Raw genomic sequence first — 20,139 nt, forward strand, 5'->3', positions numbered from 1 at the left:
GACGGGGTTTCACCATGTTGGCCAGGCTGGTCTCAAACTCCTGATCTCAAGTGATTCGCCCGCCTCAGCCTCCCAAAGTGCTGGGATTACAGGCGTGAGCCACCAAACCCAGCCTAAAAATCCAACGTTAAAAAAAAAATGCTTCATATGCTTAACAAATGTATTACATGATTCCATTTTTGCAACATTATATAACTATAGGCATTGAGAAATGCACCAATGGCTGGGTGCAGTGGCTCACACTTGTAATCTCAGCACTTTGGGAAGGCAAGGCAGGAGGATTGCTTGAGGCCAGGAGTTCGAAACCAGCCTGGGCAACATAGGGAGAATGTCTCTACAGAAACAAAAATAATAATAATCAGCTGAGCGTGATGTGTGCCTGTAGTTCCAGCTACTTGGGAGGCTGAGGCAGGAGGATTGTTTGACCCCAAAGAGTTTGAGGCTGCAATAAGCTGTGATCACACCACTGCACTGAAGCCTGAGTGACAGAGGGAGACCCTGTCTCAAAAAAAAAAAAAAAAAAAAAAAAAGGCTGGGTGCGGTGGCTCACGCCTGTAATCCCAGCACTTTGGGAGGCCGAGGCAGGCAGATCATGAGGTCAGGAGATTGAGACCATCCTGGCTAACACGGTGAAACCCCATCTCTACTAAAAATACAAAAAAAAATAGCTGAGTGTGGTGGCAGGTGCCTGTAGTCCCAGCTACTCAGGAGGCTGAGGCAGGAGAATGGCGTGAACCCGGGAGGCAGAGCTTGCAGTGAGCTGAGATCGCGCCACTGTACTCCAGCCTGGGCAACAGAGCGAGACTCCGTCTCAAAAAATAAAAAATAAAAAATACATTGAGGTGGCTCACATCTGTAATCCCACCTACTTAGAAGGCTGAAGTGGGATCACTCAAGGCCAGGAATTCAAGACCAGCCTGGGCAACATGGGTAGACCTCTGTCTCTACAAAAAATAAAAAATTAGTTGGGTATGGTAGTGTGAGCCTGTAGTCTCAGCTTCTCATGAGGACTGAGGTGGGAGGATGGCTTGAGCCCCAGAGGCAGGGGTGGCAGTGAGTGGAGGTGACACCACTGCACTCCAGCCTGGGTGACAGAATGAGAACCCATCTCAAAAAACAAAAAAAGGCTGGGCACAGTAGCTCACACCTGTAATCGCAACACTTTTGGAGGCCAAGGCAGGCAGATCACTTGAGACCAGGAGTTCAAAACCAGCCTGTCCAACATGGAGAAACCCCATCTCTACTAAAAAGACAAAAATTAGCCGGGTGTACTGGTGCACACCTGAAGTCCTAGCTACTCAGGAGGCTGAGGCAGGAGAATCACCTGAACCCGTGAGGCAGAGGTTGCAGTGAGCCGAGATCGCATCACTGCACTCCAGTCAGGGCAACAGAGCAAGACTCCAATCTCAAAAGAAAAAGAAAAACAGAAAAAGATGCGGCCGGGCGCAGTGGCTCACACCTGTAATCCCAGCACTTTGGGAGGCCAAGGCAGGCAGATCACCTGAGGTCAGGAGTTCAAGACCAGTCTGCCCAACATGGCAAAACCCCATCTCTACTCAAAATACAAAAATTAGCCGGGCATGCCTGTAATCCCAGCTACTCAGGCGGCTGAGGCAGGAAAATCACTTGAACCCAGGAGGCGGAGGTTGTAGTGAGCCAAGATCAGGCCACTGCACTCCAGCCTAGGTGACAGAGTGAGACTCCGTCTCAAAAAAAAAAAAAAAAAATTAAATGACACTTAACTGTGACTCAGCCCTTCCACTCCAAAGTATTTACCCACAAGAAATGATAGAATATATCCAACAAAGACAGGTACATGAATGTTTATAGCAGCTTTATTTGTAATAGTTCACAACGGAACATGGTCCAAATGTCCATCAACAGGTGAACAGCTAAACAAACTGGTGCATCCAAACAATGGAATATTACTTGGCAATAAAAAGGAATAGAATATTAATGCATGCAACAGGGATGACTCGCAAATCCTTATGCTCAGCTAAGCAAGAAGCCAGACAAAACACAAGTACATACTGTGTGATTCTATTTACATACATTCTAGAAAGTGCCGATTAACCTGTAGTGACAGAAAGCAGCACAGTTGTTACTTGGGGATGGGAGGCAAGAAGCAGGAGGGTGGGCTTACCAAGGGCATGGGAAACTTTCCAGAGTGAAGGGGATGGTGATTATCTTGATTGTGGAAATAGCTTCACGGGTGTACACGTATGTCAAAAGTCATCACGTACACATTTTTATATGTAGCTTATTGTATGCCAATTATGCCTCAATAAAACTGTCTTTCAACAATACACACTAGAAGGCAGCAACTGCAAAGTGGCAATTCCAGAGTTCTGTGCAGGACACTGCAGTGATTCCGCCCCACTTGTTTTCACCATCTAGGGAAACGTCCTCTTCGTTTTTGGTCTTGTCTTTCAAGCGAGTTCTATTTTTTCGGTGATTACTTTTAAATATTTTTTTAAAATTTTTTTCCTTTTTTTTTTTCTTTTTCAGACAGGGTCTCACTCTGTCACCCAGGCTGGAGTGCAGTGGCAAATTCATAGCTCACTGCAGCCTTGAACTCCTAGGCTCAAGCAATCCTCCCACCTTAGCCTCCAGAGTAGCTGGGACTGCAGGCGAGTGCCACCATGTCCAGCTAATTTTTGTATCTTTTGTAGAGACAGGGTTTTGTCATGTTGACCAGGCTGGTCTAGAACTCCTGGGCTCAAGTGATCTGCCTGCCTCAGTTTCCCAAAGTGCTGGGATTACAGACATGAACCACCATGCCCAAACTAAAATTTTATGACATAATATTTGATACATACAAAAGGATGTGTGGCACCTTATGTGAGTTAGGAACTGAGTTATAACTTAAATACCCATGAACCTACCACCAAACCTGAGAGCTAAGATATTACCAATACCTTTAAAAATTCCTGGGCTCCTTCCTTATCCCATCCCACACTCCTCTCAGGGACGACCATCTCAGATTTTGTGCTTTTCCTTCCCTTGATTTTTTAATAGGGTTGTATCTTGGGCATGTATTGCTAAATAATAGATGGTTTCATTTTGTTTTTGAGCTTTATAATATGCTATCGTACTGTGCATAAAGTGCTGTTTTAATTTACCTCTAAAAGTCATCTATGTTATTGCATTATGTCTGTTACAGTATTTCTGATCCTCCTGACAGCCCTGCAGTTGGCTTTGGATATGGTAAACCTAAGGAAAGTAAAGCTCAGTGAGCTGGGGTGGCTCACCCAGTCCAAGGGCAGATTGCAGGGACTCCTCTTCACCACATCTTGTCCATTCCCTTACTCGTGAGGGTCTCCTGAGCACTGGTAGTGAGCAGGTGCTGGACATGCCACAGGGAACACGGCAGATCCTCCGCCGTCCCGAAGCACACATCATGGTGCTCCCCTTGACTTTCACCAGGATGACTCCGGGTATGGGCCAGTTACCTGAACATCCTGGGGGGGCCCACGTCCCTTCTACTTGTCCTCAAGAATGACTTAAAGAGTCTGGTCTGACCCTCCCACAGGTTTCTGCCCATGGAGGGGCAACTGGACAGCAGCTATCACCACGACATATGTAGCCACCGCTAACTCATTAATGCTGCTTCCAGGAACTTATCTTCTAGAAGTGCTTGAATATGTACAGAGGGGCACTAGCCTAATAATATTTATTGCAGCATTGTTTGTAATATAAAAGTAGTAAAAACAACTCAAATTTCCACCAATAGGGATCTCACTGCAGGTCATTAACATTTGTTATGGGAAACATACACAATGGAATACCACTAGCTGTAAAAAAAAATTTTTTTTTTTTAAAAGGGAGATCTTTAACGCAAAACTCTCCAGGATATATACATATCTTTTCAGGGTGCATGTGATAATTTAATACATTCATATTCTCCAGGATATATATATATTTTTTCTCTTTTTTTTTTTTTTTTTTTTTGAGACGGAGTCTTGCACTGTTGCCCAGGCTGGAGTGCAGTGGCATGTTCTAGGCTCACTGCAACCTCCGCCTCCCAGGTTCAAGCGATTCTCCTGCCTCAGCCTCCCGAGTAGCTGGGATTACAGGCACTCGCCACCATGCCCAGCTAATTTTTTGTATTTTTAGTAGAGACGGGGTTTCACCATGTTGGCCAGGCTGGTCTCGAACCCCTGACCTCGTGATTCGCCCGCCTCGGCCTCCCAAAGTGCTTGGATTACAGGTGTGAGCCACCACACCTGGCCCCCCAGGATATATTTTTAAAGGGCAAGGTCAGTACAGTATGTGGAATATGTTAATACGTATATAAAAAATCGCCAAGAATAAAATATACCAAATTGCTTAAATACGCAAAATACTTCTAGAAGGGTTCATAAGTAACTGAGACCAGGGTGGCTGGGGACGGGGTAAGAGGGAGACTCTTCATTATATCTCTGCTGTATTTAAAAAAATATGTACCATGGGCAAAGGTTACGCATTTAAAAATACATAAATAAAATTTAAAGTGTTAGTCTCTCAGTGCATATTCCCTGGTTTCTCGGCCTTTCTTTGCTCTTGGCCTGCCTTTGCTGGCAGCAAGCGTTTTATGGGAGGCCCCCACTTTGGCAGTTTACACTCTGCAGTCCAAACCCCGTTTCCAGACTGAATCTGAGGTCCGGGAAGATCCGCCACAAGGAGGCACTGTCTGCTGCTGGCCGGTTGGTGGACGGAAAGCCAGTCCTCCCCAGGGCGCCTTTGGTCAGGGCCTTTGCTGAGCAGGAGCTCACCTCCCTGTCCCCACTTACCCCACCCTGGTCCCAACATTCCTCCAAGAAATCTGGAAAATTGGAAGTTAGTTAGGAATTCACTTTGTATCCCTGTTACCACCGACCCCAATTTGGAAGGTGCCCCTCACCCTCCTTGGGGCTCACGGGAACATGGGTGTGAATGCCTGGTGTGAAGAGATGTGTTCCCTCCCCTGGGCTGGCTCCCCATTCCAGCCAAGAAACCCTCCCAGTCACTGGACAGAGTCACAACAGTTGAAACTCTGCTGGAGGGTGGCTGAGGGGACAGTGTGACACCGTGGGAACCACTGAGCCTACTCGCATGGCTGCCATCCACCTACCACGTCACTCCGCAAGTCTTTATTGCCACCCACCAGGTGCAAAGGTCTTCCTCCAACACCTGCCTTGAATGTAGGGGTGACCATGGGGCCTTTGCTCCAGCTGTTCCCCCCACCCTGCCCCCACCTTCCCAGCCCCCCAGCTGTGGGCCCTCAAGGCAGCTCCCATCCTGCCTCCTGGGCTGCAGCTGCCCAAAGGCTCTAGTCAAGAGCGGCTGATCAGTGCCTTGGGCAAAAGGGGATGCCCAGCCCTGGGGGCCCTGGCATTCAGAGCTGAGCAGACAGACCCTTGGAGAATGACAGCGTAAGCACAAGCTACAGGAGAATGGCCATGCCCTCAAGATGCAGGCTCCAGCAAGGAGGACGCCCTCCCTGGGGGCTGGTCTGTTTCTGGTAGTGACCCCAGGGCCTGGCACTGAGGCAGCCCTTGGGAGTCTGGTAGACGGACACAGGCTAGCCTTCCCATCCAATCTGATGACCGTGCTGTCATCTGATGTTCCTGGTCTAACACCTAGGCAGTAGGTGGAGGCAGGGGATACAGGTCACACAGGCTACCTCCATGGGCAGCAGCCTCCATGGGAATGGAGGGAACAGCCCTCTGGGGGCTCCTCCTGGGCCCTTCCAGGGGTCACCCAGTGAGATCCTACGTGGGGCAAGGGTGCCCTGGATGAGAGTCCCTTTGTTGAGGTCCCCCCATCTGCATGAGTCCTTGGGGTGCTAAACTACAGCAGAGCCCTCAAACTGCAAAGCTGAGGGTCAGTTCTGAGCAAGGATGCAGGGGAAGGCACAGTGCCCCTAGAAGGCTGCTGGGGGCCATGGCCTCCTGTCACCTCTACCTGGCTTCTCCAAAACCCTGGGGGCCCTGCCCTTCTGTGGTGCCCACAGAAATGTGTGTTGGAGGGAAGGAGGCGGGAGATGAGGTGGGTTCACTCCCCCTACCCAGAGGGACCAGAGGACTAAAACAAACCAGCTTTAATACCAATATAGTTCTCTCTTAAATACCGTGTTTCCCAGGACAAATGCAGGGGCAGGCTCTTGGCAGAAAGAGTAGAAAGGAAATGTGGAACAAAATGGAATGGATGGCCCAGGCCTAGGGTCCCTGCCTTGGGCACTAGGGACTGGGCTGCCTCGGGGATGGGGGAGTGACAGCAGCTCCCCCTGGTCCAGTTATTGCAGAGGCGTCGGGGGCTCCCCTCCCTCCCCAGGCCTGAAACATTTCTCAGGATTACTTCTGACCTTCAGCCCCAGCAGGGCCAGGGCCTGGGCTCCTCTGGTCTAGGATGGGCCCCTTTGCCCAAAAGGGCCTGCAGCTAAGGCATGGGGTGGGGTGGGGAGCCCCTGGACAGGCCCGCTGCTCTTAGTAGGTGCTCTGGTGGCCCGTGAGGATGTAGAGGTTGCTATGCGCCTCTGGGTTGTCAGTAGGAATGCTCTCCAGGATGATGTCTCTGGAGGAGAGAGGAGTAGGGGGCAGGGCGGGAGACACTTGGTACATCAGCCCCTTCTCTGGCCTCAGGGGCATCTGAAGGGGACACTAGGGTACCACCGCCTACCTGTGGGCCCCAAGCACTCGGAAGATCCTTGTTTCATCTGTGATCTCCTGGGTCACCTGGGAAGACAGGTGGGAAGCACTGAGGCCACTCCAGTAGGTCCTTTCCAAAGAGGTAGGGACCACAAGGCAGGGGACAGCAAGGTCCCTGGGCCCCACTCACCTCATTGGTATCCAGGCTTCGGCCTTGCATCCCATGGCTCCAGAAGGCCAGCACACTGTCCTGCAGGCACACTATGGGGGCCAGGCCACCATCAGCCCTGCACCCATCTTGGCACCCCCTCAGCCACGCCTGAGCCTGGGTCTGGGCCACAGGGGTCCTCACTGACCTCAGGTGACCAGGATGGCTCAGGAGAGGGGCTGGGGGATCTGCCTCCTCATCCTACCGCCAGCCCCAGGCCCCTGAGCAACGACGTGCTCCAGGCCAGGGAAAGGCCTGCACCCCACCTCTGGCTCACTCACCCACAGTCTCGATGGGGAAATCAAAGGTCAGCTCAGGTGCCAGTGTGGCCGTGGGCTCGCCCTGCATGTTGACAATCCTCACACAGCCTGCACAGGGAAGGAATTGGTGAGTGGGGACGGGGAGGCTCCCTTCTGGGAAGGCAGACCCACGTGGTCGCCTCACCTCCATACTCCCCTGCCCTAAGCCCTGCCCCCAGGGCACTCACGTTCAAAGCTGACTAGGATTGTGTCCCTGTCCACCTGGATCACCTGCTGGGCCGAGCCTGGGATCCCCTCTGCAGGCAGAGAAGAGAGACATGGCCTGGCTGAGCCACCAGTCCCCCAACCCCAAGAGGATACGGGGGCCAGGCTACAGACAGCCCTTGGCCATGAGGGCACGTCAGCCTCACAACAGCCCTGTGGGGCTGGGAAACCTCATCTCCCTCCAGGGCTGGGAACTGAGGCTCTGAGAGGATGAGTGACCCGTCCTAGGGCTCATGGGGAGTGGAGAAGGAGTCACGGGGAGCCACGGGAGGGCTCCAGGTTTAAGGGGACCAGGCCTCGTGACCCAGTCACTGTGTGACCTGGTACAAATCACTTTACCTCTCGGAGCCTCTGTTTCCTCATAACACAGACAAGATGGCACTGCCTTGAGAGGCTATCATGAGGACCAGGAATAAAATCCTGGGCTGGGCGCAGTGGCTCACACCTGTAATCCCAGCACTGTGGGAGGCCGAAGCGGGCGGATCACCTGAGATCAGGTGTTGGAGACCAGCCTGGCCAACATGGCGAAACCCCATTTCTACTAATAATACAAAAAGTAGCCGGACGTGGTGGCACATGCTTGTAATCCCAGCTACGCGGGAGGCTGAGGCAAGAGCATAGCTTGAACCCACGAGGCAGAGGTTGCAGTGAGCCGAGATCGTGCCGTTGCACTCCAGCCTGGGCGACAGAGCAAGACTCCGTCTCAAAAAATAAAAAAATAAATAAAGAATAAAATCTTGTGTGTGAGACCCCTGGCTCAGGGCCTGGCACCAGGTGCCTTAACTACGTGCGCCCTCCCTTCTCCCTTACCCATCACTGCTCATTATCACCCCAAGCTGCCACAACACCTGGAGTCCTGCTTCCTGGCTGAGAATGGGGCCTCTAGGCCCTGCCTTGCCAGATCTGCCTCTTCCCTGCAGCCCGGAGCAATGTTGACCAGTTTTTGTTTTTGTTTTTGTTTTTTGTTTTGAGATAGGGTCTCACTCTGTCACCCAGGCTGGAGTGCAGTGGCACGAACATGGCTCACAACTGCCTCTGTCTCCCAGGCTCAAGTGATCCTCCCACCTCAGCCCAAGTAGCTGGGACTACACACGTGCATCAACATGCCCAGCTAATTTTTTGTAGAGTCAGGGTCTCGCCATGTTGTCCAGGCTGGTCTCAAACTCATGAGCTCAAGCCCCTCTCTCTCCTTGGCCTCCCAAAATGCTGGGATTACAGGCGTGAGCCACTGTGCCCGGCCTGGCCAGGGTTTTCTTAGCTGCCAAGCCCTTCCGTCTAATGAACCCTTTTATGGAAGCCCAGGTGAAGCTTGTTGAAGGGAGGCTGTGGGCCCCAGACCCCACATGGCAGCCCTCAAGGTCTCTGTGGAGCCACTGGCTGTGGGGAGCCTAGTTTGGGAGCCTCGGCCCTCCCTGCCTCCCTCCCTCGGTCTCTCATGCACACATACACACCCCCAGCAGCCTGGCCCTTCTGCTCACCAGGTGGGATGAGGATGTCGGGCGTCAGGCCAGCCTCCAGGGGCAGGACATGGAACAGGACGCGGCAGCCGGGCCCCTCAGGCCCCTCGGCCCCCACACACACCTGCGGCAGCTCCTTCCCATCCAGCACCAGCGGCTCCAGCATCCCAGCTGGGCTGGGCAGAGGGCTGGAGAAGTTCTAGGGGGCAGCAGGGATGCTCAGGTCTCCATTTCTCCCCCCAGAGCTCTGAGGGTGCCCTGGGTCTTCCCCCACCGCCCCTCACCTTCAGCAGCAGAAACTTCTGCAGCGGCTCATACCACTGCAGCAGGAGCAGGCTGGTGGGCAGGGCGGCCAGCAGGAAGGTGGCACCCGTGTAGGGGTTCCGCACTGGCAGGGGAGCAGGCAGTGGGCACCGGGCTGGGCCTGCGCTGCCCCCCACCAGGCCCCGCCCCACCCCGCCCAGCCCATTTCTTACCCACACGACACTGCAAGCAGCCTTTGGTGTCAGGAATCTTGGTGGACAGAGCAAAGCGCCTGTAGGGGTGACAACCAGGGCCTGTGTCCGGGATGCCATCCATGGGCAAGGCCCCTGCAGAGCCCTATGAGGTGGGCACTATCAGCTTCCCTCTTTACAAGTAAGGGACTGAGACTCAGAGACACAAAGTAACCTGCCCCAAGAACAGCTGGGAAAGGTGGAGGATCTGAAGCCAGTCTCCCAGCCCTGAAGCCAGGAGGGAGTGTCTCCATCCAGGCCAGGGGTTTGGGTCTCAGGATTGCTTCTAGCTCTGTGTGACTCCAAGCAAGCCACTTAATCTCTCCATACCTCAGTTTCGTCATCTGTAGATTGGGGCTAATGGCGGGCCCCACCCCAGAGAGTCACAGTGAAGGCTTCATGAGTTAATACAGGGGAGGTGCTCTCGGCAGTGCTGGGAATCGTGTGTGCTCACAGAGGGCCAGCTCCTATCATCCCATATTAGGACTTTCCACCTATTTTGAGTCACTGAAAGTCCTTGTCAGGTAAAGGCAGGGTATAAAGAAAGAAATGATGCCAGGTGCAATGGCTCACGCCTGTAATCCCAGCACTCTGGGAGGTCGAGGTAGGCAGATCACCCGAGGTCGGGAGTTCGAGACCAGCCTGACCAACATAGAGAAACCCTGTCTCTACTAAAAATACAAAATTAGCCAGGCGTGGTGGCGCATGCCTGTAATCCCAGCTACTTGGGAGGCTGAGGCAGGAGAATTGCTTGAACCCAGGAGGCGGAGGTTGCAGTGAGCCGAGATTGTGCCATTGGACTCCAGCCCGGGCAATGAGAGTGAAACTCGGTCTCAAAAAAAAAGAAAAAGAAAAAAGGAATGAAGAAATGAGAGCATGGAGGGGTTGGGGAGGATGCAGGCTCCAGCCCCACCAGGTTGCACAGAGTGCGCACAGCCCATTTCACAGATGGGAAAACAGGCCCGGGGCAGTGAATGAACTTCAAAAGGCAAATGGCCTGCCCTCTGCTTTTCCAGCAGAGGCAACAGCCCTGTGGGGCCAGGGGGTGGCTTGCCTTGCTGTCGGGGTAGAAGTAGTGAGGGACAGTTATCAGAGGGGCCGTTGCCTTGGCCACTGAGTGTCCCCTAACCCTCCAGGGGACCCTCTCAGCCTGTTTCTTCCTCTGGGGAATGGGGCTTCCTGTCAGCAGCCCTGCCACCTCCACCCAGTGGCCCGTGTCCTGTTTGTACCTTCTGCCAGGACATGGAGGAAGCCAATGTCTGTCTCTCACTGTCCCTGGTCCTCATCCCTCCCTCTCCCCACATTCCTCCCACTCTCCTCCCCATCTGGTCTTTGGATGGGACAAAGGCATATATTTTGTATTTGTTTTTTCTCCAAACAACTCCAGTTCTCTGTTCTTTGCATTCAAAGTGCTCACTGTGCCTCTGCCATTTCCCGAACACAAGCTCAAAGCTGCCTGTGACCTGTTGGGGCTCTGATGGGCCTGTTTCCTGTAGGTCCTGCGCCAAAGCAGACTCACTTGGGGACTGAGCTCAGGAAGCCCCAAGGCCACCGGGCTCCAGATGTGGTCCTGGAGTGAGCACGTTGCAGGAAGGGGGCTCCCGAGCTCCCCAGCTGTTGCAGCCACTGGCCTGGCCTCCCCTACCCTCTGCACTCAGTCCACTGCTTCCCACACCACCCACCTGGTCATGACAATGTCGGGGGCCCATAGCCCAGGGCCCCTCCCTTCAGAGCCCAGCCCCACCAAGCCATGGACTGACGCAGGTCCCACTTGCACATCTAATAAGCATGTTCATGCAACAAAATTGAATTCAGCTCCCCCTGAAACTGCTCCACCTTCAGCTGATGACAGCTGCATTCTTCCTGACACCCAGGCCAAAAACCTTGGAGCCATCCTTGACTCCTCTTTCTCTTTCATCAGGAAATCCTACTGGCTCAACTTTCAAAAGAGAATCAGAATCTGACTGTTTTTCTCTTCTGTTTTTCTTTTTTTTTGAGACGGAGTCTTGCTCTGTTGCCCAGGCTGGAGTGCAATGGTGCGATCTCGGCTCATTGCAACCTCCGCCTCCCAGGTTCAAGCGATTCTCCTGCCTCAGCCTCCCGAGTAGCTGGGATTACAGGCGCCCGCCACCATGCCCGGCTAATTTTTGTATTTTTACTAGGGACGGGGTTTCGCCATGTTGACCAGGCTGGTCTCGAACTCCTGACTCAGTTGATCCACTCGCCAAAGCCTCCCAAAGTGCGGGATTACAGGCGTGAGCCACTGTGCCTGGCCCCCAGGCAAACTCTTACAGCTCCCCAGCTCACCAGGCTGCTCCGCCCCAACACATACTAACATATACTTGCTCTTCCCCCTGCCTGGAGTGCCATTCCCTACCTCATCTGCCTAGAAACCCTGACACACTTTCGAACCTCCCAAGCTTGCCCGGTCTCTGAGGCCTCTCCACACCTCCCAGCTCTCCCTCTAACTGGACCTCAGTACCGGCTGCTAACTGTCCACATTTCCCTTTTTCTTTTTTTTGAGACAAGGTCTTGCTCTGTTGCCCAGGCTTCAATGCAGTGGTATGATCGCGATCACAGTTCACTTCAACCTCAACCTCCTGGGTTCAAGCAATCCTCCCACCTCAGCCTCCTGAGTGGCTGAGACCACCAACACACAACGCCATGCCTACATCACCATGCTCAGCTAAGTTTTTGATTTTTTTTTTTTTTTTTGAGATGCAGTCTCACTCTGTTGCCCTGGCTGGAGTGCAGTGGTGCAATCTCCACTCACTGCAACCTCTGCCTCTAGGGTTCAAGTGATTCTTCTGCCTCAGCCTCCCGAGTAGCTGGGACTACAGGTGCGCACCACTACGCCCAGCTAATTTTTGTATTTTCAGTAGAGACGGGGTTTCACCATATTAGCCAGGCTGGTCGTAAACTCCTGACCTCATGATCCGCCAACCTCGGCCTCTCAAAGTGCTAGGATTATAGGCGTGAGCCACTGCGCCTGGCCCCATTTTTTGATTTTTTGGGGTTTTTTTCTTTCTTTTTTGAGACAGACTCTTGCTGTCGGCCAGGCTGGAGTGCAGTGGCATGATCCCGGCTCACTGCAACCTCTGCCTCTCAGGTTCAAGCGATTCTCCTGTCTCAGCCTCCCGAGTAGCTGGGACTACAGGCATGTGCCACCACGCCCGGCTAATTTTTTTGGTATTTTTAGTACAGACGGGGTTTCACTATGTTAGCCAGGATAGTCTCCATCTCCTGACCTCATGATCCATCCGCCTTGGCCTCCCAAAGTGCTGGGATTACAGGCGTGAGCCACCCCGCCCAGACTTTTTTGATTTTTTGTAGAGACAAGGTCTCCCTGTGTTTTCAGGCTGATTTCAAACACATGGCCTCACACAATCCTTCTGCCTCGGATTACAGGATTGGGATTACAGGCATGAACCACCACACCCAGCCCCGCTGTTTCTTGAAAGCAAGGACTCATGGGAATCCTTGAAAGCAAGGACTTGCCCATCTCCCCCATTTCTTGAAAGCGAGGACTCATGGGATTCTCCATGTCCTGAAGCCCAGCATAGGGGCCAATATAGCATAAGTGCTCAGTAAACGTTTGCTTAACTGTCAAGCCCCACATCCGAACAACCACAGCTCCTACAACTTGGAAAGCACTTTCACATCCACTGTCTCCTTCTTGCCTCCCAACAAGCCGGCGGGAGGGGGTGGGAAGGCCATCAATTGTATTGACAGAGGAGGAAACGGGCGCTCAGAGAGACAAAGTAACACGTCTAAGATTGCTGCAATCCCAGGAACTGGCAAGGCCATGTTCCAGCCCCTCCCTGCCCCTCTGCCTCCCGCTCCCTGCAAGCCCAAGATCCCTGACCTGGGGATGATGCGCTGGGTGAGGCGGTTGGTGGGGATGGAGAGGGGAACCTGTTGCTGTAGCCTCCGCTGCTCAAACAGGCCTGGGAGGTCATGGGCCCAGATGTGCGTGGATTTCCCTGCAGAAACAGGAAGAGGCCAGGCCTGGGGTGTTGGTGGGCAGGATGCTGAGGCGCTGGAGCCCCTGCGGGCCCTGCCTCCCTGCCCATCCCACCTTGTACCTGAGAGTGACAGCAGCACGTTGTTCACGCAGTAGAGCCAGGAGCAGCGATGTGAAATCAGCTGGAGGCCACAGAGGGACAGATGGTCAGCACCCCAGGCCCCCCCAAGGCCTCTGCCCCCCACAGCCAGCCGGGCCTCACCTTCTCCAGCGTATCCTCATGCAGTTCATGCAGGTTGAGTGTGTAGATGCCTTCCTCGGCCCCTACCACCAGGAACTGGTCTGCCAGTTTGGGCATGGGGTCAGAGGTCAGACATGGCCCCTGGCCCAAGCTGAGGGATTCCTTGGGCTCCCGCTTCCTCCCTGCCCCCACCTACCCCGAGTAACAGGGTGAATCCAGGTGACAGCAGCGTGGATCCGCAGGGGGCAGCCATTGAAGACCTTGGAGAAGCAGGCGCCCATCTGCAGAGGAGGCAAGGGGCTGGCGAGGGAGTGCAGGGGTGGTGGGTGGCAGGGCTGTGGGACTGCAGGGCTTGGGGCAAACACTTACATGCACCTTGGGAGTTGGGGGGAGCCCGTGGCAGGATGACCTCTGGGAGGGAGGAAAGGAGTCAGGGCTGATATGACAGCTGTAGCCGCCCGTCTCCCCACCCCCCTGTAGCACCCTCTTACCTCAGGATCCTCCCGCTGCTTCATGGTGGCCCAGGCCGTGGGCAGCAGTGGGGAGCTGTCGGGGCCTGAAGGAGGTGGGGGCAGGGTTCCTGCAGGCACAGGCGTGCTGTAATTTCCTGCTGCAGCCCCCACCCTGGGGCTGCCTCCTGGCCTCCCAAGCCTGAGACTCACCTGGGGGACTGGACAGAGGCTCCTCTGCTGGAGGGTCAGGGGGGAGTGGCCCTAGGAACGGGGCCCGCTTGATGGTTCCCATGGTATCGTCTGGGGAGTCCAGCTCCTGGTAGGAGGGGCAGGGCCCAGCCCGGCCGTTACCAGGTTGCCCTGTAACCACATCCCACTCCAATCGTACCCTCTGCAGTGGCCTGGATCCCAGCTCCAGCCTCCCTCTGTGTGGCACCTGGAATTCTGAGGCTGACCGAATAGTCAGACTCCTGTGGGAGGGAGATGAGGCGTGAGGCATGAGGTGTGACTGGCACCAAGGCCACCTGCCCCTTGCCCCTCCCCCAGGCCCACATCCCTCACCTTTCCTCCAGGGCCTCCTGGACCGACTGCAGCAGGCTCCTGGGCAGTGGGGAAAAGGGGTCAGAGGTCAGCCTTTCCTTTTTTTTTTTTTTTTTTTTGAGACGGAGTCTCGCTCTGTCACCCAGGCCGGAGTGCAGTGGCGCAATCGCGGCTCACTGCAAGCTCCGCCCCCCAAGTTCACGCCATTCTCCTGCCTCAGCCTCCCAAGTAGCTGGGACTACAGGCGCCCGCCACCGCACCCGGCTAATTTTTTGTATTTTTAGTACAGAGGGGGTTTCACCGTGTTAGCCAGGATGGTTTCGATCTCCTGCCCTTGTGATCCGCCCACCTCGGCCTCCCAAAGTGCTCAGATTACAGGCGTGAGCCACACCCGGCCTTTTTTTTTTTTTTTTTTAAGACAGAGTTTCATTCTTGTCACCCAGGCTGGAGTGCAATGGCAAGATCTCGGCTCACTGCAACCTCTGCCTCCCAGATTCTCCTACCTCAGCCTCCCGAGTAGCTGGGATTACAGGCGTGGGCCACCATGCCCAGCTAACTTTTGTTTGTTTATTTATTTATCTGAGATGGAGTCCCGCTCTGTTGCCCAGGCTGGAGTGCAGTGGTGCAGTCTCAGCTCACTGCAACCTCCGCCTCCCGAGTTCAAGCAATTCTCTTGTCTTAGCCTCCTGAGTAGCTGGGATTACAGGCGCCTGCCACCACACCGGCTAATTTTTTGTATTTTTACTAGAGACGGGCTTTCACCATGTTGGCCAGGCTGGTCTCAAACTCCTGACCTTGGGATCCACCCACCTCGGCCTCCCAAAGTGCTGGGATTATAGGCGTAAGCCACCGCAGCCAGCCTAATTTTTGTATTTTAAGTAGAGATGGGGTTTCACCATGTTGGCAAAGCTGGTTTCGAACTCCTGACCTCAGGTGATCCACCCACCTTAGCCTCCCAAAGTGCTGGGATTACAGGCATGAGCCACCCGCCCAGCCTAATTTTTGTATTTTAAGTAGAGATGGGGTTTCACCATGTTGGCAAAGCTGGTCTTGAACTCCTGACCTCAGGTGATCCACCCACCTCAGCCTCCTAAAGTGCTGGGATTACAGGCATGAGCCACCGTGCCCGGTCAGAGGTCAGCCTTTCTGCCGCCCCTGCCACCCCCTGCAGCTTCCCCATACCTCACTTACCCACTCAACTCTTCCTTTCCCAGTAGTGTCCACTCTTCCTCCCACTGGGAGAAACCAAGGTAGAGACCGGGGAAGAAGCAGAGACAGATGCAACGTGAGAGGGCGCTCAAGAGATTCAGGAAAGGAAAGACAGACAGACAGACGGGAAAGGTGAGATGGAAACACACAGAAGATGAGAGAGACAGACAGTGGGAGGCAGAGCTGAAGACTGTGAAAGAAAGGGCAACAGACAGCGAGGGAGGAAGAGACAGGCTGGGGGGTGAGGAGAGACCAGTGACAGAGCCGATGAGGGCAGAGACAGAGAGTCAGACCACTGGGGACACACAGGTGGGAAAACGAGGCTGAGCAGGGTAGGGTGAGGGCTCAGGCACATGACGGCCTCCTTTTGGGAAAGGCACGGTCTCTGTGCTACCTTCCAGACACCCACCTAAAAGAACTTGGCCCAGGAAGGAGCCCCTAACCCTCCAGGTCCCTGGGTAGGACAGGCTTGCTTGGACAGTCCAAGGCCCAAGGCCCGAGGCCACCCAGCTTCAAATCTCCCTTGATTTGAGCTGCTCGGCCTCCATCCGACCTCCCTGCCCCACCTCTGGGCACCACCTTCCCCTCAAGGCCTGCCCGCTCACCGGCTCATTCAGTGGGTCAGTTTCCTTCCTGCGTGGGGCGCCAAATTTCACCTGGTGAACTGGGGGGCCCAGAGTACAAGGGTGAAGGAGCTGGAGTCTCAGGATGGACCTCTACTCACACCAAATCCATGTGCACACAGGCCCCCCAAAATCTGCACACACACAGCCCCTGCTGCAGACTCACACTGGATCTCCGAGGGGGTCCTCTCGGCTGGGCCGTGCTGCCCCCGGGAGTGAATGGTGTCTGGAAACATGTCATAGGTCTAAGGAAAAACAGAAACAGTGTGGACACACCTGGCACGCGCCTCATGCCGGGGCTGCTCTAGGAGCTTCACACGCACCAGTGCGTTTTGCTTTCATGACAGCCCTCTGGGACTACTGTAAAATAAAATGGAACCCCACTTCACAGATGAGAGAACCCACACAGAGCGGTGCCAAAGATCACACAGAAAGCAAGAAAATGGCACAGTCGTGGTCATGGTCAGCTTGGACTCAAGGGCAGGGACCTATCAAGGGGGTGGTACAGGAAACAAAGTCAGCATGACAGAGACTCCTAATGGGAGGGCTCAGCTGAGGCCAGCTCCCTGAGCTGGAATGGTGCCAGTTAAAGGACCTCCACCAACATCACCCTTGGGCTCTTTCTAAGCAGACCAGCCCAAGACTCACTTTCCAGCCCCGCTCACCTACCTCCAGCTCACAGTCCTCAGGGGAGGGGGTCCCCAGATGAGGGTCACTGGCTTTGTCCAGCAGCTGTGTGAGGAGGGCCCGAGGGAGCTGCTGAGTCGTGAACGGGTGCTGGAAAGTGGGGGAGGGGGGTGATCAGGTTGGCCCCTGATCCAGGGCCCTGCTTTTGAGTACTGGGCCTCTCTCCCGGCCCCCTGCCTCCCACCTGCAGGAGCTTCTCTGCTGTCGGCCTCTTCTTAGGATTCTTGGTCAGGGCCAGTTTGAGAAAGTGGTGGAAATTCTGGGTCCTAGAAGGCACAAGAGCCCCCCAGCGCCAGATCCAGGTTAGCCCTCGTGCAGGGTGTCCTGCCAGCTGCCCTACCACCCCTACAGAGGCGTCTGCTGGGCCCACCCAAGAAGGAGCCAGCCGAGGCCAAGGGCCACTGGCCGAGCAACGCTGCCTTGCGACACAGCGGCTCCTCCACCAACCCTCTGCCCTTCTTTTCTGACCACGCTGGGTCTTCAACCCACAGAAGGACCAGGCCCCTGACTCAGATGGTCTGTAGTAGCCCAGAAAGGACAGGGCTCTTGGGGTTCCCCCCGGGAGTTGGCAGAGGCTGTTTGTCCACTATGGGGCTGACAGAAAAGGGGGTCCCGGCAGCAGGGTGTGGCCCTTACCAGCGAGTCTTATCTCTCAGTTTGGGCGGCTGGAAGCTGCTCTTCGACATGAGCATCAGGGCCCTGTGGAGGGCGCGAGGTCAGGGGCCACAGGCCGCAGATCAAGGGTCAGGTGAGGGGCAAGTGTTGGGCTGACCTCATGGGGTGCAGGTGGAACAGAGGGGGCTGCAGCTCGCCCAGCTCAATGGCAGTGATGCCCAGGGCCCAGACGTCACATAGCTCATTGTAGCCACCTTTGCGCTCCACAGCAGCCACCTCGGGAGCCATCCTAGAGGTGGAGTCACAGATGGGATGGCCGGGTGCCCCGCTCTGTGGCCCCTACCCCTCCGCCCCAGGCGCAGCCTCACCAGTAGGGAGTCCCAATGAAAGACCTCCTCTTGGCCACAGACGCTGTCAGCTCGCCTGACACCCCAAAGTCAGCTGTGGGGAGAAACAGCCACTCTCACCAGCCCTCTGGCTGCCACTCACCCTCCCACGCCCAGGGCTCTGGCTCGGCTGCACCTGGCAGGGCTCAGACGGGCAGGTGGCCCCGCTTGGTCACAGCTGCCGCAGGCCCTAGGCAAGGCCAGGTCCCTCTCCTGAGAGGAGTCAACCACCCTCTATCCCTGACGGAGTGCCTGGTCCCATGTCAACTCTGTGCAGACCCAACCTCCTCCATTTTCCAGCAGGGAGGGAGTACCGTTCCATCTTCTAAGCAGGGAAACTGAGACTCAAGTGGCAAAGTGACTTGCCCAGTGACACCCAACCCTTGAGTCCAGGGTAGCCAGGGAGGGTCCACAGAGCCCTCACCCTGATGGTGTCCCCAGGGTACTGACCCAGTTTGACATCTCCCTGGAGAGTGAGGAGAAGGTTGGCTCCCTGTGGGAATGGAGGAGAGACAATCCCATCTGGTGCCCCCGAGGGCCTCCTCCTCCCTCCCCAGGAGTGCCCCCAGCTAGGTGCCTACCTTGATGTCTCTGTGGATCTTCCCCTGAGAATGCAGGTGGTGGAGCCCCTGGGGACAAAGAGGAGTCCCTGAGAGCAGCCACCCAGCACTGTCCCACCTCCCCGAACCCCCTCTCAGGACTGGGGCCCCCCACTCAGGCTGCTTCTTCCTCCCCTCTCCCCAAACAGGAAGTGACTGAGCCAAGAGGGAAATGGACTGCTTCCGGCAACAGGGCTGGGGCCCCTTTTCCCCAGGACCTACAGCCCCTCGGGCCAGCCCCACCCGAGGCACTCCACCCGCCTCCCTGCTGGTCATCTGGGCTCCTGGCCCACAGCTTCTGGAGACCAGAGGTGTGGGCACCTCACAGGCCCAGCTACCTTCAGTGCCTCTCGGCAGACGTAGGCAATCTGCCGCTCCTCCAGGGGCCCAGTGGCTGAAAGGAAAAGGGAGAGGCTGGCTTGGGGGCCCGGGGGTCATGCCCACCCTCCCAGGCTACCGTGTGTGGGAAAAGCAGCAGGCACTGTTAAATGAAAGCGGTGTTGGCCACGTCCCCTCCCAGTTTAGTCTAGGATACTGAACCCAGAGATGGACAGTATTTCTCTCAAGGTCACACAGCCAGGCAGGAGTGGAGAGGAGCCCAAGTCCAGGGCCCAGAGTCCCCTCCGGTACCCCAGTGGGGTGGGGGTGGGGGAACGCTGGGGCCTGCTGGGGCCTGGAGCCCTGGCCTCACCATGGTAAATCTCCTGCAGGGAGCCCCCTCCGCAGAACTCCATGCAGATCCACAAGCGGTCATTCCTAGGGACAAAGAGCTGGGGTGGGCACAAAGCAGGTCACATGGGGGCTGCCTGGGGCCAGGAGGATAAGGCAGCCTCACCTGAGGTAGCTGCCAATGTAGGCCACCACATTGGGGTGGCGGCACTCACGCAGGATGGTGATTTCCTGCTGGAGGGAGCTGATGTCGTCCCCTGGGAAGCACAAAGCATCATGGGGAAGGCGCGCTGGGGTTGCCCTGACTCAGTGCCCCCATCTGCAAAATGGGCACAGAGTGCCTCCCTCCGGGCCAGGCAGGTGCAGGTGACAGCACCTCCCGGGGCACGCCTCTCAGGGGTCTCGGAAACGTCAACCCTCCGCCCGCACCCCGCGCCCGCGGGCGCTCTGCCCTTCCTCTGGCGCAGAGGCCCGACCCGGGCCCTCACCTGGGTCTAGCTTGACTATCTTCACGGCGGCCAGTTCGGACGTGACCGTGTCGCGGGCCTGCAGGGGCGGAGGGTGAAGCGGTGTGGGGCGGGGCCGGGGGCTAGATCCTGCCGCGGGGTGCGGGGCTGGCACCCTCCTCCCGGCTCTCCCGCCCGTCCCGTCGCACCTTGTAGACGTCGCCATAGGTCCCGGCCCCCACGCGCTGCAGCAGCTCGAAGCGGTCCCGCGGGTCCTGCAGCGACACATCCCGCAGCAGCGCCATGGCCCGGCGCCGGGCGGGCCGGCAGGCGGGCGGGCGCGAGCTGCGGAGCCGGCGCGGGGCGGCGCGGGGCGGGGCGGGCGCCCGTGGCTCTGAGGCCGCGGGGGCGGGGCTG

General features: G+C 56.0%; 1 protein-coding gene across 8 annotated transcripts; it reads right to left on the reverse strand.

The window, feature by feature from the left end:
• Positions 1 to 6,046: 6,046 nt before the first annotated feature.
• Positions 6,047 to 20,118, reverse strand: MAP4K2 (mitogen-activated protein kinase kinase kinase kinase 2). Of its 8 annotated transcripts, none has more exons than XM_001166072.7 (32): positions 19,932 to 20,118; positions 19,765 to 19,822; positions 19,443 to 19,533; positions 19,299 to 19,363; positions 18,946 to 19,001; positions 18,590 to 18,637; positions 18,459 to 18,501; positions 17,991 to 18,063; positions 17,780 to 17,911; positions 17,644 to 17,706; positions 17,192 to 17,273; positions 16,990 to 17,097; positions 16,487 to 16,565; positions 16,303 to 16,361; positions 15,680 to 15,723; positions 14,510 to 14,548; positions 14,385 to 14,418; positions 14,159 to 14,264; positions 13,988 to 14,076; positions 13,866 to 13,907; positions 13,693 to 13,777; positions 13,518 to 13,597; positions 13,377 to 13,437; positions 13,157 to 13,274; positions 9,274 to 9,332; positions 9,082 to 9,185; positions 8,819 to 8,996; positions 7,304 to 7,372; positions 7,098 to 7,184; positions 6,799 to 6,869; positions 6,640 to 6,695; positions 6,047 to 6,534 (listed from the first exon to the last, which is right to left on the reverse strand). In XM_001166072.7, the coding sequence occupies exons 1-32, from the start codon at positions 20,025 to 20,027 to the stop codon at positions 6,447 to 6,449; spliced, it is 2,463 nt and encodes an 820-aa protein (XP_001166072.1). In that variant the 5' UTR covers positions 20,028 to 20,118; the 3' UTR covers positions 6,047 to 6,446. The 8 variants fall into 8 exon arrangements, with proteins under 8 accessions (XP_001166072.1, XP_001166036.1, XP_063640225.1 ...); XM_001166036.7 differs by having other exon boundaries at positions 13,988 to 14,052; positions 19,932 to 20,112; XM_063784155.1 differs by lacking the exon at positions 17,780 to 17,911 and having other exon boundaries at positions 13,988 to 14,052; positions 19,932 to 20,112.
• Positions 20,119 to 20,139: the final 21 nt, after the last annotated feature.

The sequence above is a fragment of the Pan troglodytes genome, chromosome 9 (genome assembly GCF_028858775.2).
Source record: "Pan troglodytes isolate AG18354 chromosome 9, NHGRI_mPanTro3-v2.0_pri, whole genome shotgun sequence".
NCBI classification, from domain to species: Eukaryota; Metazoa; Chordata; class Mammalia; order Primates; family Hominidae; genus Pan; species Pan troglodytes.